The sequence below is a fragment of the Stigmatopora argus genome, chromosome 4 (assembly GCF_051989625.1).
Source record: "Stigmatopora argus isolate UIUO_Sarg chromosome 4, RoL_Sarg_1.0, whole genome shotgun sequence".
Lineage (NCBI taxonomy): Eukaryota > Metazoa > Chordata > Actinopteri > Syngnathiformes > Syngnathidae > Stigmatopora > Stigmatopora argus.
In genome coordinates, this window is record NC_135390.1 from 22287133 (window position 1) to 22304322 (window position 17190).

At 42.2% G+C, this 17190-nt stretch overlaps 1 protein-coding gene across 1 annotated transcript; it reads right to left on the reverse strand.

Moving 5' to 3' along the window:
- Positions 1-215: 215 nt before the first annotated feature.
- onecutl (one cut domain, family member, like) lies at positions 216-11440 on the reverse strand. Its single transcript, XM_077599123.1, has 3 exons — positions 11224-11440; positions 8878-9984; positions 216-3999 (listed from the first exon to the last, which is right to left on the reverse strand). The coding sequence occupies exons 2-3, from the start codon at positions 9845-9847 to the stop codon at positions 3689-3691; spliced, it is 1281 nt and encodes a 426-aa protein (XP_077455249.1). The 5' UTR covers positions 9848-9984; positions 11224-11440; the 3' UTR covers positions 216-3688.
- Between the last annotated feature and the right edge of the window lie 5750 nt (positions 11441-17190).

The following is a 17190-nucleotide window of genomic DNA, read 5'->3' on the forward strand; positions in this document are numbered from 1 at the left end:
TAAATCCAGCCTAATAAAAAGGCTTAACTTCATTTTTTGGTCGCTCAGATTTTATTTTTTTTTTTATTTTATTTTCCATACTTCGTTTGTATGTTCACTTGCCCAGCCTTATTTTTTTGATAATTATTAATTTATTTATTTTTTTAGATTTTTGGGACATGATGAAAAAGAGAAAATGGATGAAGACAAACAGACAAACGGACAAACGGACAGACAGACAGACACCCTGAAGGTAGGAAATCTTTGGTTACGGATATCTTCTCACACATTTGAGGTAGATGGTCGCGTCTTCATGTACACAAAAGGAAATGGGGGACATGTTTGGGGGCGGGGTTACAAGGGGGGGGGGCGGGGACACTCAAATCGAGTCAGCGTCTCAGTTCCACATTTCGACAATAACACTGGCTTATCAATATGATAAGAGTGAAAAATGGAAATTCATGACATTATCCAGTGTGATTGAACAGTTCTGGGGCCGTGGGTTCGATCTCAGGTCGGTCCTGACTGTAGTGTGGTTTGCGTGGGTTTTCCCCGGGTACTCCGCTTTCCTCCCACATCCCCAAAACATGCATGCTAAGCTAATTGTAGGCTAAATTGTCCCTAGGTATGAGTTTTTTTTTGGTTGATTGGTTGTCCTTTGTCTCCTCGTGCCCTGCGATTGGCTGGCCACCCGTTCAGGGTGTGCCGTAGTTAGCTGGGATTGGCTCTAGCACCCCCCGCGACCCTTGCGAGGATAAGCGGCTCAGGGAATGAACCGGTGCTTTAACATACTTGGAGTGCTCCATACATCAGCAGCAATCTTCAATCTTTGGTTATTTTGCTTCTTACTATTATTATTTTTATTTTATTTTTATCTTTATTTAGCTTTTTTTCCACCAGCTTTAACCCTGAAAGCGTTTTTTTTTTACTTGCGTCCTCCGGCCACCGGGTGGCGACGAGAAAAATTCTCATCAAGTCGCTCAGAAAGGCTCTAGGCCCCGCCCCCTTTTGATCAAGACCCCCGCCTTCATCTTGTTGTTGTTGTTGTTGTTAGCTATCTTAGCTACTCGAGATGTGGATGACCCTCGAAATTGCCCCGCCCCCTTCTCATCTTTCAAGGCCCGGCGGTCCGCAGGGACGCAATCTTTGGTATTTTCAGCTAAGCTAAAACCGGAGAACCTCTTGAGCATTTCGGATTTCTCCTTGACTAGTCAACTAGTTGACTAGTAAACTAGTTGTTTGTGTATGTACGTTATCGTATTTGCATGGGAGGGACTTTTGGGTGACTTCCTGTGCTAATTTGAGTGGTTTGGGGACATTCTCGGGTCACTTCCTGTACGTTTTGGGTCACTTGCTGTCATTTTTGGGAAGTTTTGTTCGTTTTGATCAAGTTAATGACCACTAATGAAGAAGCTAACGATGACTGTTGGGGGAGTAAATATTGGTTTGTTTATGCTGGTTATTTTTGTTTATTATTGACGGAAAAGTGGCATTTGAATATGAAATTTGATTGCAATGGTGTTGATAGTCAGTTATTGATTTGGTTTTTGAATTTGATTTCGGACTATTCTTGATGTTTTTGCATTTATTTTAATTCACGGCAGAACCATGAAAACACTTTTTATGAATGAAATCAGGGCGGCCATGTTGGTAGTGGCAACATTACTGCAAAAGTCAATGAATTGAAGCTAAAATGACGTCCAAACTAGCTTATCTCTTTGGTTGAAATTGATTTTTTTAAGTTAGAGAGAACCACTACCAATTAGCGACTCGGCGTCGAACCCTCGGCGTACCGCGACCCAACACCTTCTTGTATTTGCGTCCGTTAAATCGTGACGAACCCGAGTTTGAAATGCTCAGAAACCAGGAAGTGATGACCTCAAACTTAAATATTCCAGGTCAATTTTCCCATTTTTTGGAAGGAACTGAGACGACATTAGCTTTCGGACAAAGACAGGAGTGTGGCGAATGAGGGGTTGGTGGGGGTTCACAAGCATGCAGGACCCCCGGGGGACACGAGCATGTGACCTTGAAGACCCCCGCTCGCCGCCGTTATCGTCACCGTCAATATCAATATTAATTACTCATATCACGACATTCAAAGACGCTTCGGCCCACGAGAGCCGAGCCGCGAGGATAGCGCACGTGACGTCACGGGGGGAGGGGCGGGGTCGAGGGGGAGGGGTTTCCGGGGCAGGGGGGCGGGGTCAGGCCGTACATTCAAGGGAGGCAAAAGTTCATCTTTGGTATTACGATGGGATTTCTACAGCTAAAAGTGCCCATCGGATAAAAACACAGACATCGTAAATAAACACGTACGTGTACATGGTACAGTCCAGGTCAATAAATAGGTCAATAAATAAAATAGGGGGCGGGGACTATAAATAGAGCGGATGGCGTCGGTCGGCGACACCATCGGCGTGTGCTTGACGTCTGTACAAAAAAAATTCGGGAAAGAATAACGTTCCTTCGGCGTAAAAATCAAAACGAGACCGTCGGCGTCATCGACGACGATAGACGTCGAATTCTCCCAAAAAACGGCCGTCGAAACTGGCGAAATGGCGCCGAGAGAGTGATTGACGGCTGCGAGTGGGAGGAGCTACCGGGGCTCGCCGTCGCCACGGAAACGCAGGCCGGGAACGAACTCGTCGTCTTCCTCGCTCGCCGTGATTCTCGAGGGAAGGCGCGAGTTGGGAAAGAAAATGGGGGGAGCGAACGGCGGCTCCTGATTGGCCGGGGCGTGAAGGCGCACCAAAAGTATGCTTGGTCCCGATGGGTGGAGCCATCTAATCTACTAGAAGCCGACAAGATGGCGGCACGGAAAGGGAGAGACGGCGGTACCTTGATTCACGGGAAAATTGCTAAATTTTCGAGCTACTGTATTTTCTCACAACTATAAGGCGCACCGCATTATAAGGCGCACCCTCACTGAATGACACTTTAATGTTTTTTCCATATATAAAGCACACTAAGGCGCCCTGTCTACTTTGGAGAAAATTTAAGACTTAAGTGCGCCTTATAGTCGTGAAAATACGGTAATTACGACAAATCGGACGCAAGTAGAATCCATTTTTTTCCGATGAGTTGAGTTGTGTGTGTGTGTGTGTTTTCGCATAAAATTGTGATGATTTGGTTTAATAGTTAAAGTTATTTGATTATATACGCCACAGGATATGATGATCACATGATCGAGTATATTTTAACGACATTTTTTGAAATCGATTTGGTGAAAAACTAGCTTGGGAAAGCAGCTTCTGATAGCCTTGTGCTATTACCTTAGTATTAAAAAAAAAGTACCAGGATGAACAAAATGGCCGCCGTCTATTTCGATTATCCAACAGAAAATTGATTTTTTTAGGTCTGTACCTTTAAGGGCCGTGGCTTAATCAGTCACATCGGAAAGTGGACTCACCCCTAGCTTTCCGCATATCGACGAAACGGCCGGGCTAGCTAGCAAGATGCTATCGCTAACTCTCTGGAATCGGTCGTCAAGTCCGCAAGTCAAGGTACCGCCGTGGAAACGGGGCCGCCTGTACGAAGGCGGCGCCCTGGCAAAACGGCGTGGCTAGCGAGATGCTATCGCTAACTCTCTGGAAGTGGTGGTAAAAACTCCCAAATCAAGGTACCGCCGTGGAAACGGGACCGCCTTTAAAGCCCTCGCTTTGGTTTAAGAGCTGGCGGCCGCTACGGCGGGGGGCGTGGCCCGCCGTCACGCCGTGACGCAGGACACGGCCGAGGACGAGGCGCTGGACCCCGAGGAGCCGGTGGAGGACGGGCGTCCCTCGTCCATCCACTTGTTGACGTTGCGGCGCCGCGCGTTCATGAAGAAGTTGCTGACGGTGGAGAGCTCCAAGCCCAGTTGCTGGGAGATGGTCACCTGCAGGTCCTTGGTGGGCCGGTGGTTCTCCCGGAAGATGGCCAGCAGGGTGCGCCGTTGCAGGTCGGTGAAGACCAGACGGGTGCGTTTGGGCCCCTGGTTGCGCTCCAGCTTGCTCTGCTCTTGCTCTTTCCTCTTGCAAGCTGCAAGAATTAAAAAAAAGAAACAAAATGGCCGAGGCCACGTCACGGCGAGACGGATTAGAAAACAAAAAGTGCGGGACAAATGGATTAAGTGCGCGTAAAGTGGATTTGTCCAGAGGGAAAACGCTGAGCTGGGCAAAGCACGCGTCTCCAAAGAGACGGCTCAGCAACTTGGTCGGCCCGGAAGCTTCTGAAATGGCGTTTCCCGAATATTCCGTGTGGCTTTAACTCGCCGGCGCCGGCCGTCGACGTCCGATGCCGTGGCGTCTGCTCTGAGCGGAAGTGAGTTTACCCATTGGTAGACATCCATTCCATTCAAAGCCGGTGTGAGAACTTTGGTTCTCCGCCACTCGGGTCGGACGTTGATCGCCGTCAATGGCGGACTGCGTACCCGGATAAAACCCATGCAGGACCGGGGAGAACATGGAAACTCCACGCAGTAGTAGTAGTCATAGTATTTGTTTAGTGGTATATTGGTAGTAGTATTTGCATAGTGGTGTAGTAGTAGTAGTTGTTGTTGTTGTAGTAGTAGTATTTACATATTGGTATATTAGTAGTAGTATTAGTAGTATTTACATATTGGTATATTAGTAGTATTTACATAGTGGTATATTAGTAGTAGTAGTATTTACATAGTGGTATATTAGTAGTAGTAGTATTTACATAGTGGTATAGTAGTAGTAGTAGTATTTACATAGTGGTATATTAGTAGTAGTAGTATTTACATAGTGGTATATTAGTAGTATTATTATTTACATAGTGGTATATTAGTTGTACTATTTGTATTGCAGTGTTGTGGTAGTAGTATTTACATAGTGGTGTAGTAGTAGTTGTTGTTGTTATTGTTGTTGTAGTAGTAGTAGTATTTGTATTTTGGTATATTAGTAGTAGTGGTATATTGGTAGTAGTATTTGTATAGTGGTGTAGTAGTGGTAGTAGTTGTTGTTGTAGTAGTAGTAGTATTTACATATTGGTATATTAGTAGTAGTATTTGTATTCTGGTATATTAGTAGTAGTGGTATATTGGTAGTAGTATTTGCATAGTGGTGTAGTAGTAGTAGTAGAAGTCGTATTTACATAGTGGTATGTTAGTAGAAGTATTTACATAGTGGTGTATTTGTATTGTGGTATATCTGTAGTAGTACTAGTAGTATTTGTATAGTATTATATTAGTAGTAGTAATAGTGCATGCACATTAGCTCCAATAATGCGGTCGGCTCGCCTTCACTGGAGCAACGCTTGTTCTCTTGCGCCGATGAACGAGCGGAACAATTCTATTTTTATTGCAACATTTTGGAAGACGATCAGTAGTGGATCAGCCCAAAAGAAAAAGCACGCCGTGACCTTCAGACGCGCAACACCAAACCACCCGTGGCTACGTTAAAAAGAGAAAAAACGGGCCGGCTTCGCTTCCACTCCGGCATTTTGGAACAAAAAACAAAACAAATTTACGACACGGACGATGAACAAAGTGGCCGTTTGCCCGTTAGCTCATTCCATATGCTAGCGACGTGTTGTAATGAAACAATCGCCGAGACCATTTACGACCTATTATGCAAGGGCGTGGAGGTCCGGCGGGGGGCGGCGGGGGTACCTAAGGGCCCGTTTCCGGCCACCGTGGCGGCCATTAAGTAAATGCTCGCTAGCGTTATAATGGCGCGTAAGAGCCTCGCCATAAATCCAGCCCTGTCATAAATAACCCGCACAACGAACGCCGCCCCCCACCAATGCGGGTGTCTTATGACGGCGGTAACGGGCGCTAATCGTGATCTGGTCTTGCCGGAATGTGATGGAGAGCCCTTTAGCATCCCCGCTAACAGCATCCGCCGATCCCTTCCCCCCACCTCGGGGTGGCTCGGTCCTCCTGCCGACCCCCCCCCCCTTTCGCGGTTGCTACCCCCCCCGAATCCCCCCTCGCTGCTTTGTGGGCCAGCGGCTGATAGAAATTATCGATTAAACGCGAGGCGGCGAGATTGGTCCGGGTTGGTTAACTCTTGCGGCACTGCGCAAAACAACAATTGCCGTTTTTTCCCTTCTAAATCAAAATATGGAAAATAGATGATGCTAGTTTGAAGATTAGCAAAGTGCCATGTGTTGGTGCCCCCTGGTGGAATGAAGCAAAGTTAAAAAGTCTATTTTTACTCGGATAATCTGTTTTGGGACCCAGGGGCGCCCTCTTGTGGTACGCAGTATAATTACACATGGAGATTGGTATGTTTATTCGTGAGCTTTTATTTGCGTTCAATGTTTATTTACTTTTATTTTATTCATTTTTCTTTTAACTAGTATTGCACCGATACCAATACTATTATCGGTATTGATATGACACCAAAATAATAATTCTACCTACCCAAGATGGCCGCCGGGGTAGGAAACAGACGCTAAAAAAGATCGCTTGTCGTTATTTGTTCGTAGGGATGAGCGAAATGTGATATATGTTGTCGCCCTCTTGTGGTTCTTGGCAGAAGTGCACTCCAATTGTGATTTACGTTGAAAATCGAGAGCTACTTTTTGTGGCCGTCGTCAATCTGTCCAATGAGTACGTGAGCGCCCCCTTGTGGTATGTGAGTGAATCACAAATAGTTTGGTTGTATTTAACATTTAAACTCCATTTTTGTGCTTTGTCTTTCTTTTATATAAACATGTAAAAAACACTGGGAAGAAAACATAAATCAGTTTTTGTTTGAATATCTTGAATTTTGAAAATTATGATTTTTTTCACTTCCAATTTATGGCATTTAAACGTCACTTTGGGTAAATTTTGAAAAATTTTCTATTCATTTTAAGGGATTTTCTTCTTTATTTGTCACTTCCTGTTGCTTTTGGTGCATTTTAAGTTTGCGTATTAAAGCCGCCATTTTGAACGAATGTGATGACGGATATGAAAAATTAAGCAAAGTGTGCACAATTCCCACAATGTAAACATAAAAGGGCTATTTTCCCTTGCCTATCACAAATGAGACGTCTGAATTTTAAACCCGGTGTGCGCCTGGTTTGACGAAACGGCGCTCGGGCGGGAGAATCGAGCGAGGCGCCATCCTGCGCATGCTAATTGCGGTCTGAAAATGGCGGCCGGGGCGAGCGAATGAGCGAACGAGCGAGCCGCTCTTTCCCATGGAAATCAATAGGCGCTTGTAATTAAACAAAAGCCAGATCAGGGCAAGGGAAAAACAATGTAGGCAGCCAAATGAGGGGTGTTGATGATGTTTTTGCACCTGATCTAAACCCAATGAAGTACTGTCATGTAAAATGCCATAACACTGCCAGATGCATATTAATAAGGAATATTCTATGACTTTGATTTCATGTTTTAGCTTTGCAAATGTTGATCTTGCACTTTGTAATTGTGCTAAAAGTAGTTAGCTTACGTGATGCTAACCACTTTAATCATTTTTTTTATCTCCATTTTTATGGTATATAAATCTTTTTAGGACTTCTTATTTATGTGTGCACTTTATGGTGAACCTTTAAATGTTGTCTCCGTACATATTGTACAGATATTACATCTAAAATAATGTTAGCTAGTTTGATGTTATTAGCAAGTTGCAATGCAACAATTAGCGATGTCCCCATGCTAATATTTTTGTTTTGTTTTTTACATTCGTGCCGACATTTTGAGACCAGTTAAAGTAATGTTCAAAATAAAGTAGCCGCTAAATAACAATTTCTATTTTTGTGTAAAAGTAGTCCCCCTAAAAATGCTATTTTTACAAAGATTAGACCAGGGGAAGGGAACCTATGGCTTATGTGGTTTTTATAATGGCTGCCTATGGCTCTGGAGCCATATATGGCTCTTTGAGAGGGTGTATAAGGGTCTCCGCTAACCTTTTTAGCCTCACAGTGGGAGACCTGGGTTCAAATCCAGGTCGGTCCACCTGTGTGGAGTTTGCATGTTCTCCCTTGGTGTGCGTTGGTTTTCTACGGGTACTCCGGTTTCCTCCCACATTCCAAAAACATGCACGCTAGGCTGATTGGACACTCTAAATTGCCCCTAGCTACGAGCGATTGGTTTGTTTCCTCGTGCCCTGTGATTGGCTGGCCACAAATTCAGCCCAACCTTTGCCCTAAGTCAGTTGGGATAGGCTCCAGCACCCCCTACAACCCTAGTGAGGGTAAAGCGGTTCAGAAGATTAGATGAGCATTAGCGTAACAACATTGTCCAAAAAATTCTGAGACTTTTTGTACTGTAAAAGTGTTGAAATGACTAAAAATAGGCCCATATTTTTACGTACTATTTTGATTTGGCTCTCAAGGAATAACTTTTTTTTTTAAAACAAACTGAATTTTCGATGGCTCTCTCGGTCAAAAAGGTTCCCGAACCTTGGCCTAGTGCTTTGATTGACAGCGTTACCGTGACTACTAGGACGGATCCCATCTTGGGACCCAATCGGACCGTGTGCGGTCGATTGGTCGCCCCGACCGTGACAACGGGCGACCAAAAGACCGGCAACCAAAAGACCGGCGCCAAAACAAGGTAAAACAACACGGTCTTCGCATCAATACAAGCCAACAATGGCCATGAGCAGTTTCACTGAGCCGACGTCTCTATTCAAGAGTTTGTATGTACATGCGCTGTCCCTTTAAGAAGCGACATCCGTCAGGGTCTTAACAAGTTCTCCAACAAAAAACAATCAAATTCTGGGAAATTTGGAGCTTTTCTTTAGCCTAATAATGACTAGGGCATTAAGTAGGACTAAATAGTCATTCGCAGTTTGTGTTTAGGGAATTTGAGCAAACATTTCAATGGTAATTATCAATAACCTTCCGGGCGACCAAAAGACCGGCGACCAATCGACCGTGTACCCCCAATCGGAGACTCTCCCAAAATAGGATGCCGAGGCGAACCCAAGAAAAGAAGTAGCCATTTTTGTCTCTCACCCTCGAGTCGCAGCGACGCCATCCTCTGGAACTCGGGTTCCTGCAACCAGCGGGACATCCTCTTGAAGGTCTCGCGCCCCGACTTGAGCTTGGCCCAGGGTTTGGGGTTCCTCAGGAGGTCGGACAGGGTCCCCTGCGAGCGGCACAGGATGCGCTCGGCGAAGATGGCCTGCGGGATGCTGTAGCGCTTCAGTTCCGTGATGATCCTCTGGGCCACGTCGCGGGTGTTGATCTCCTCGCCGCCCCCGGGCGACGCCCCCCCCAGGGCGCCGTCCACGGGCGACGAGTGCGGCGGCTCCGCCGTTCTCACCGCTTGCTGGCCCGGGTGGTGAGGGTGAGGGTGCGAGTGCGGGTGGTGGTGGTGGTGGTGGAGATGCGGGTGCGGGTGGTGCGCGGGGTAGTGCTGGCTGTAAAAATGAGCGGGGTGCCCGTCCATTTTGCCCAGCGGGTGCCCCCCCAACGGCCCCTCCCCGGGGGGCCCCAATCCCGGGGGCGACATCTCCCGCGCAAAATCCGACGTCCTGCAGAAGAGGCTCCCGCCGTGGACGTCGTAGCCGGGGTGGAGCCCGGCGGGCCCCCCGGCGGGGCCCCCGTAGCCGTGCGGCCCCCCCGAGGAGGGCGGCGTCAAACCCTGGCTCAGCTCTTTGGCGTAAGGGTTGTACAAGTTGGCGGGCAGGCCCCCCCGATCCTCGCGCATCAGCGTGAAACTCCCGATCACGTTGCCGACGGGCAGGCAGGGGTGGGGGTGCTGGTGATGGTGCTGGAACTTGTCGTCGAAGGGCTGCAGGGGGGTCAGCGTGGCGTAGGTGCCGCCCGAGCCCGACGGCGAGTCGCCGCCGTAGCCCAGCGCCGACATGGAGTGCTCGAAGGACGACGCCCGCGCCTCGCCGTCCGCCGGGGGGCGGGGGAAGGCGGACGGGTGGAGGTCGGCGTGCCCGTGCAGGGACATCTCGGACAGGGTCCCGTCCATGCCGGGAGGGCGGGCCGGAGGTCCTTCGGAATTATTATCCGGCGGTTAGCGGTTAGCGGCGGCTACTCGGGGGGTTCGGGCCGGCTCCGGTTGTGCCCGGCGACGCCCCCGGGAGTTCAAAAAGTCCTCGATTGGCCCTGCAAGACAGCCACGGAGCGTTAGAGGACCCCAAAAGGGGGGAAGGCGTCCTAATATTTTTGGACGGCTATGCCCGTTAGAAAAATGGAGGGCGACGTGAATGAGGCCAACAACCTTCGCAAGGATTGAAAATTGGGAATTTGAAAGTGAAATGTATTTTTGTCGTCATTTTTCTTGCTGTTTACTTCAACACTTGTGAATAAACGCCTACATCAGAAGGTTTCATTTGTTTGCTATGTGTGATTTTGAGGAAATTGTGAAAAATGTCAGATGGTTTGTTGACATTTTGCGAATCAAACCCTCACCTCAGATAGTTTCACCTCAATGTTGGCATTTTAATGAAATCCATTTTAGCAAACAAAGCATCATTTTAACAGTCATGAATTCAGATTATAACTGAAATATACAATTCATTGAAAAAATAATTCTAAATAATAAAAATTAAAAAATGAACAAAACAAACTGTACATTTTAAAAGAATAGAGACAGCCAATCAGGTAAGTCTGAACCATATTTTACTCTGGAAAATGTATTTATTTTGGGGTATGTTTTGGTCTTTTGACCTCACGTAGGTTTTGTATTTGTCTCCCATTGACAGCAATCGACGTCCAATACGTTTTAACGACGACGGCCTGGCAATGAATGAGTTAATCGATGTTAATTTATTGCTTTATTCAAAATAATGACAGGTTGTATGCTTCTTTAAATTCACACTAAACGTATGTACTATTGAAATAAATAGTGATTTTTTTTTAAAGAATGGAAGGGTGCTTAAGCACTTCTAAATGAGACCTGATGGCGCCTCAGTATTTGACATAGAAACTTAACAATAACGTCCACTTTAAGATTCTTAAAATGATATCTATCATCTGTTTTTTAGACAACACGCTGTCAACACAAATAAATCACTACAGCCTAATCAGATTTAGAAGTGAGGCCACTTTTTGCGTAAAAACGGCACCGTAATCCCCCCTAAAAAATTCCCATTCCCATGAAAACCCAAACGCCAATTTGACTCATCTCTCTCTAAAAAACCGAATCTAAAGTGTAAACCCGAACCCCGAATCACTTTTTCCTCCCCCAACGACGGCGTCCGAACGTCAATCCCGCATTTCCCCTCACAATCCCCCCCAAAAATAAAAAAAATCCCCGATTTTATAACAAAAACGCCCCCCTCCTCCCTCCTCCCTCCTCCAACTCTTTCGCTTCAATTCGAATCCCCGTTTTTTGTTGATTACCTGAATCTCTGGTGCTCGCGTTCCGCCTCCGCCTGCGAACATCTCCCGAAATGAAGCCCCGATTCCCCCAAAAATCTCCGTCCGAGGTCGCCTTTATTCCGGTTTTGGTTGTCGTTCTTCGGCGTTCGTCTCGTTCTCGCGGCTCTGCGGCTCTTTTGCTTTCATCATCTTCCTCTTCCTCCTCCTCCTACTCCTCTTCTTCCTCTTCTTCTTCTTCTTCTTCAGCCACTTGATCGATGTGAGCGGCAACTCTTTCTCTTCCTCGCTGCCTCCCCCCTCTCCCCCTCTCCTCCCCCTCTCTCGCTCCCTCCCCCTCCCACCGGTGCGTCACCGCGGCGGCCTTCAAATCTGACAGATGCGCGATGAAATTCCTCCCCCGATTAACCCTTTCTCTCCTGGGGGTGCTGGAGTCCTTGCTTCCGTCATCATCTGAAAATCTGTTGCCAGTTCCTCTAAAAAAATTAAAAAATATATTTAAAAAAAAAATACATTTTTTTTCCACTGGGTAAGCCGTTGGACGGCGATAGACGTCCAATTTTATCATGTCGATTGGACGTTTTAGACGTCTGTGGCGTTAAAAGGCGATTAGGCAGTGATCCGTTAAACAAAGAAGTTAATTTAAAGCATTATAAAGATATTTAAATTGAATTTTCCATGTTGTATATTATTCTGGGAAAATGTATTTTTGGAGGGTACGTATTTAAAAAAAAAAATTAAGGAAACGTCATTTAAACACGTATACTCTATTTTTCTGGATGATGAAATGTACATGGTTATCCAATTTAAAACTGAACAAATGGTAAATAATAATAATTACGTCGTTTTAAAATGGATGAATAATAATTGCATACGATTTATAATCTAATGATTTTTTTTTAGGAATTTACAAATAAACACGTTTATTTATGGCACATTTGAGAATAATCATTTTTGCAGTATTTGATCGTATTTGCAGCAGACATTTTGTATCGTAAAATGACATTAATATAATAAAATTGTGATTGCTTTCTAATCAAATGAAATTACAATTACGTGCAACCTCAAATATGTCATTTCAATACAAATAGGGTGATGTTTTCCATAAGAGTATTTTAAAACTAAAATGATGGTTTGTATTATGTATTTTGACGATTCCTTATAATGATAACATATGCACATTGTTTCATAATTCAAGTTTGATAGTAAGATGACACAATTTCATTACCAATAATTCCTTTTATTGTATAAGAAGCCATTTTAGTATTTTGTTGATACTGCGCAAGGCTGTGTTTTTAATATAAAACGTAATTACGGTGTCAAGTGTTCGAAAAAGGCGCTGATTGTGTAATCTTGACAATTATGGATTTTTTATTAGCCTATTCTATACGTATACTTCAAATGTATTTCCCTTTATTATCGTCCTGGTAAAGAAGAACACACACACGCACACACACACACACACACACACACACACACACACACACACAAATGCACGCACACATCCAATCGAAACTGCGCGTGCACAGCAGATGCTGGCCAATCGATCCGCGTGCACGAGAAGGCGTCCACGCGCGTGCACAAGAGGTTAAAGTTCACCTCCTACTCTTCTATTTTTCAATTTTATCATCGAGTTTACCATTAGACCAATTCCAATAATTTCACAATAAAAGGTGAAGTCAATCACTAAGCAAAATATAAATTAATGACTTTTAATACAATGGATTGGACGACTTTTGCCGTCATTGGTAGACATTTTTAAAATAATTCTGCTGTTAAATTATATAAAAAAAAGTTTACCACTAGAAGACGTACAGAAAATCAACAAATTCTCGCTTTAATTAAATTATTTTTGAGTTCTTTGTGTGTATTATAATCTCCTTAAAAAAGCATTTCTTACACACACAAAATGAAAAGACACGTTTTGTGAGTATTAAGTTTATTGTTGTAACACCTGAAAATATTTCATACGTTTTACAAGTGTGTATTTTTAATAAGAGCACATTTAATGCCACTTTGGACGAAATTTATCCATAAAATCTGCTTGCAATATTTCATATTCATGAATTTTCCACATTTGACAAGAATACAATTGAAATTGACGTTCACTTTGTATTAAAATAGCAAAAAATGCATGTTACTTAAATATAAATACATAAAAACACACACAACCATCTTTATTTTATTTTTCTTAACATTCAACTAAAATTAAAAATATTTTCCAGCCCAGAATTGAAATGATTCATAAAAATTAACACAAAGCTCCCGTTTATGCTTCATTTTTTTAAACATTCGATTGAATTAAAACAAATAAACTGTATTCATTCTGATAATATGACGTCATTCTATTCTTGTCGATTGTATATGACGTCATTCCGTTCTTATACATTTCTTATTCGTTCGTTATATGAACATTTCATTACCGTAATTCTTTATTTCCCTTCGTTTGGAAGGCGTTTTTTTTTCGTCTTGTTTTTATTTTGAAAATGTCTTCCGCTTCACTGAACAATCAATGAAATTGCGCGCCTGCGCTAATCAATATCTGAATTAATTTAGCGGGATTACACGTGAGGGAGGAAAAAAAATCATCAACCGGGCTTCTAATAAAACGGTAATTTTATTAAGGAGTAAATTATGGTGACTTCACAACTATTGATCACGCCAGGAGGGAAGTTATCGTCATTTACATTTTTTTAATCTAAAAAAATATTGCAGATCGTGTTTACATTTTAACACGTCCGAAAAAAACAGCACAATTAATAAAAAAAAATGATTTGTACATCTGTTCGATTTTTTTTTTTATAACTCGGCAAAAAATCGGCCAAACGATCACATTGATCGATTAAAATTAAAAACATTTCTACTTTAATTTTTACGTTTCATTTCGCATCCAATACATGCTTTTATTCTGATAGAAAAAACAATATACGTACGTCTAAAATATTGACTTTATTTGTTATTATTAACCAAAGATGCACAATTTAATAAATTGAACAAAAACTCATTTAACCCTTTCATCCACCTACATTTTTAAATCCATTTTTGTAAAATGCATAAACACAATAATAGCCTTGTTAAAATGCCTATAAGTATTATTTCTACTGCATTGTTAGTGTACCTAATGAAGTGGCCCGTGTGTGTCTGTGTGTGGAAAGGAATTATTTAAATAAGTATTGATTAATGCATGTCAAAAAGTTTCTAATAGCCTTACAACCTTTTTAATATAATATGCAAATACATCATTAGCTCAATATGCAAATATAATTTAAGCCGTATGTGTGTGTGTGTGTGTGTGTTTATTAATTTTGTCTTTTCCAGCTAAAGCTGTTTAAATACGGACATTAAACAAAGAGTTAAATAGGTTAAGCAGTAGAAATATTGATCAGCAAAATCAATTTGAATATAGTTGACTTCCTCATTTGCATTTTTTCATTGGCTCACTTTTCCACGGCACAATTAAACAGCACACAACATAACATAAAAATACCAAAATATTCGGATTTTTACATGAATCTTATCACGTTTGTACACAAAAGAATATAAAAAGATGATAAATGATCACCTTTTTACCATGTAAAATGCATTAATTATCATTATCACATCAAAACGCCATCACTCACGTAACAATTGGATTATAATGAATATAAAAAAACTTTATGATTATCATTTAAAATAAAAAAAATATCCTCTACAGTGTGATAATTATATAAATAACAACGTATAGCTAAAACATGATTATCATGCAAAATGTTGTTTAAAGTAACATTCAAAAACGCGCTAATATCATGTAAAAATGGGATATCATGTAAAAACATAACTCATAATAAAGTGATTATCTTTTAATTATATGTATAATGGATGCTTATGATGTAAAAACATACAATATATAAAAAAATATCATTATGTTGTAAAACAAAAAGGCTAATTATATGTAAAACCGAATGCTAACTATGTAAAAACATGATGTTATCATATAAAGATGTGATAATGATCACCTTTAAATACTTTAATAATGAAAATAAAGGCATTCAATTAATATAGATATGATAACATTCATAACAGATTGGATGTTAGCTAAATTCTGATAAATTAATAGCGAAAATATGACATCAAGGTTAGCCTACGTTAGGCACACACTGTCGCAAGCTAACCACAGATTAGCGTTTGCTAACATATTATACTATATACAATATTCTCTACATCACCAACGCATTAAAACAGACAGAAAATGAATATTACATTAAAAAATAACATAAAAAACAGTTCAAGGCTAATTCACTCCGACACGTATAGCATGCTAACATATGTTTAGCTGAAGAACCTGTAAAATAATTCAACCAGAAAGTCAATGAAATCTGTTATGTAATGTACAGCTAGGCAATTTTAAGATGGAATTTTCTTTTTTTAGATTAATTTGGGCGATTAGCTCTTGTAATATTTAATCAAACATCACAGGATGCTAACGGAAAATGGCTAATCTAGCACATGTTCAGTTTTCAAGTGTTTTATTCCACAGTTGAAGTCCACAAATGACACGTATTTTGCCCTAAAACACATTTTATTGGTCATACGCCTGCTAGCTTAATGCTACTAAACCCTCGTATACCCATTGTAATAAATATCTAAACTAAAACATTTTTTAAAATAACATCGTTAAAAGAATGGAAATATTTCTTCCTAATTATTCATTAAAAAACAGCTCTAAAACACGACATGAAATACAATAGCCGCTAGCTTCTTGCTAATATCCAAAATTAGTCATTTTATAAAATAATGCTAGTTTAGCAACCTAACCTAGCAAGATTTAAAAAAAAAGAAAAACATAATTCAGACAATATGAAAACATTTTTTATGATTATGATCACTCCACCCTAAACAAGAAAATTAAAAAAATATATATTTTTATAATGAAACTATGCAGACCATGGCGGCACTCAAACATGCTAACCCATGAGCTAACCTCTTAGCATTTACCACATATTCCAACATTAAACTCAGCGTCAAATCATCAATTCAATACAATTTTTAGAAAAAAAGAACATTAACATTAACCGCCATTAACAGCGCTCGGCGTCCAACCCCATTCACCCGCCCCTCCCAGTCCAAACAGATTGGACACCTCACATCTAGCTTCCCACCTCGACCGAATTTGACACCCGTTGCCTGCAAACAATGAAATATCGCGTTTTAAAAGATATAGCGCATTCGCCCCGGTCGGCCCTCCCCTTCCTGCCGTCCTTCCTCCTCCCCTTCCCCACCTTTTTGGTCTTTTTCTTGGTCCCCGCGGCCGCTGGCGATTATTCCGTATTCTTTTTTTGGCTTCCCCCCCCTTCCAGCCGGGCGTCTGAAATCCTCTCCGAGGCGAGAGCCAAATGAGCGAGGGTGTCGGACGCCGTCTTCCTTCCTTCCTTCCGTCCTTTCTCTCTCTTACCGTCCCTCCCTCGCTCTCTTTAATCAGCATGTTAATAAGAATGGTAACTAATCAATACATTCAACGGGCCGCCGAATTGATACCATCTCGGCACCCCCGCTCCGGGCCAAAGAGCGGTGGTCCCCGCGGGGGAAATACGATCGTTCACCGAGAAAAGTTGGGGAAATGAAAGGCGGGTTTAGTAGTTTTTCTTGGGGTAAAAAAGTTTTTAATATCAAAATTTAAAAATACATTAATGATAAAAAACAACTTCGGTCAGTGGCGGGATAGACTCCGGCACCCCCACGAGCCTGGTGAGGATAAAGCGGTTCAGAAAGTTGTTTTTCTTGGGGTAAAGTTTTTTAGATCCAATTTAAAATAAATAAAAATAAAAATAAATGATAAAAAAAACAACTCTGGTCAGTGGCGGGATAGACTCCAGCACCCCCCGCGAACCTGGTGAGGATAAAGCAGTTCAGAAAATGAATAAACGAACGTCTACGGAAATGAAAGGCGGGTTTAGTTGTTTTTCGTGGGGTAAACGTTTTTTATATCCAATTTTAAAAATAAATAAATGATAA

Bases quoted from the DNA above. Each gene is read 5' to 3' on its own strand.
- onecutl (XM_077599123.1), bottom strand. From the start codon at position 9,847: ATGGACGGGACCCTGTCCGAGATGTCCCTGCACGGGCACGCCGACCTC. The intron at 4,000-8,877 runs GTGAGAGACAAA...TAATTCTTGCAG, and splicing joins GGCGTCGCTGCGACTCGAGG to CTTGCAAGAGGAAAGAGCAA.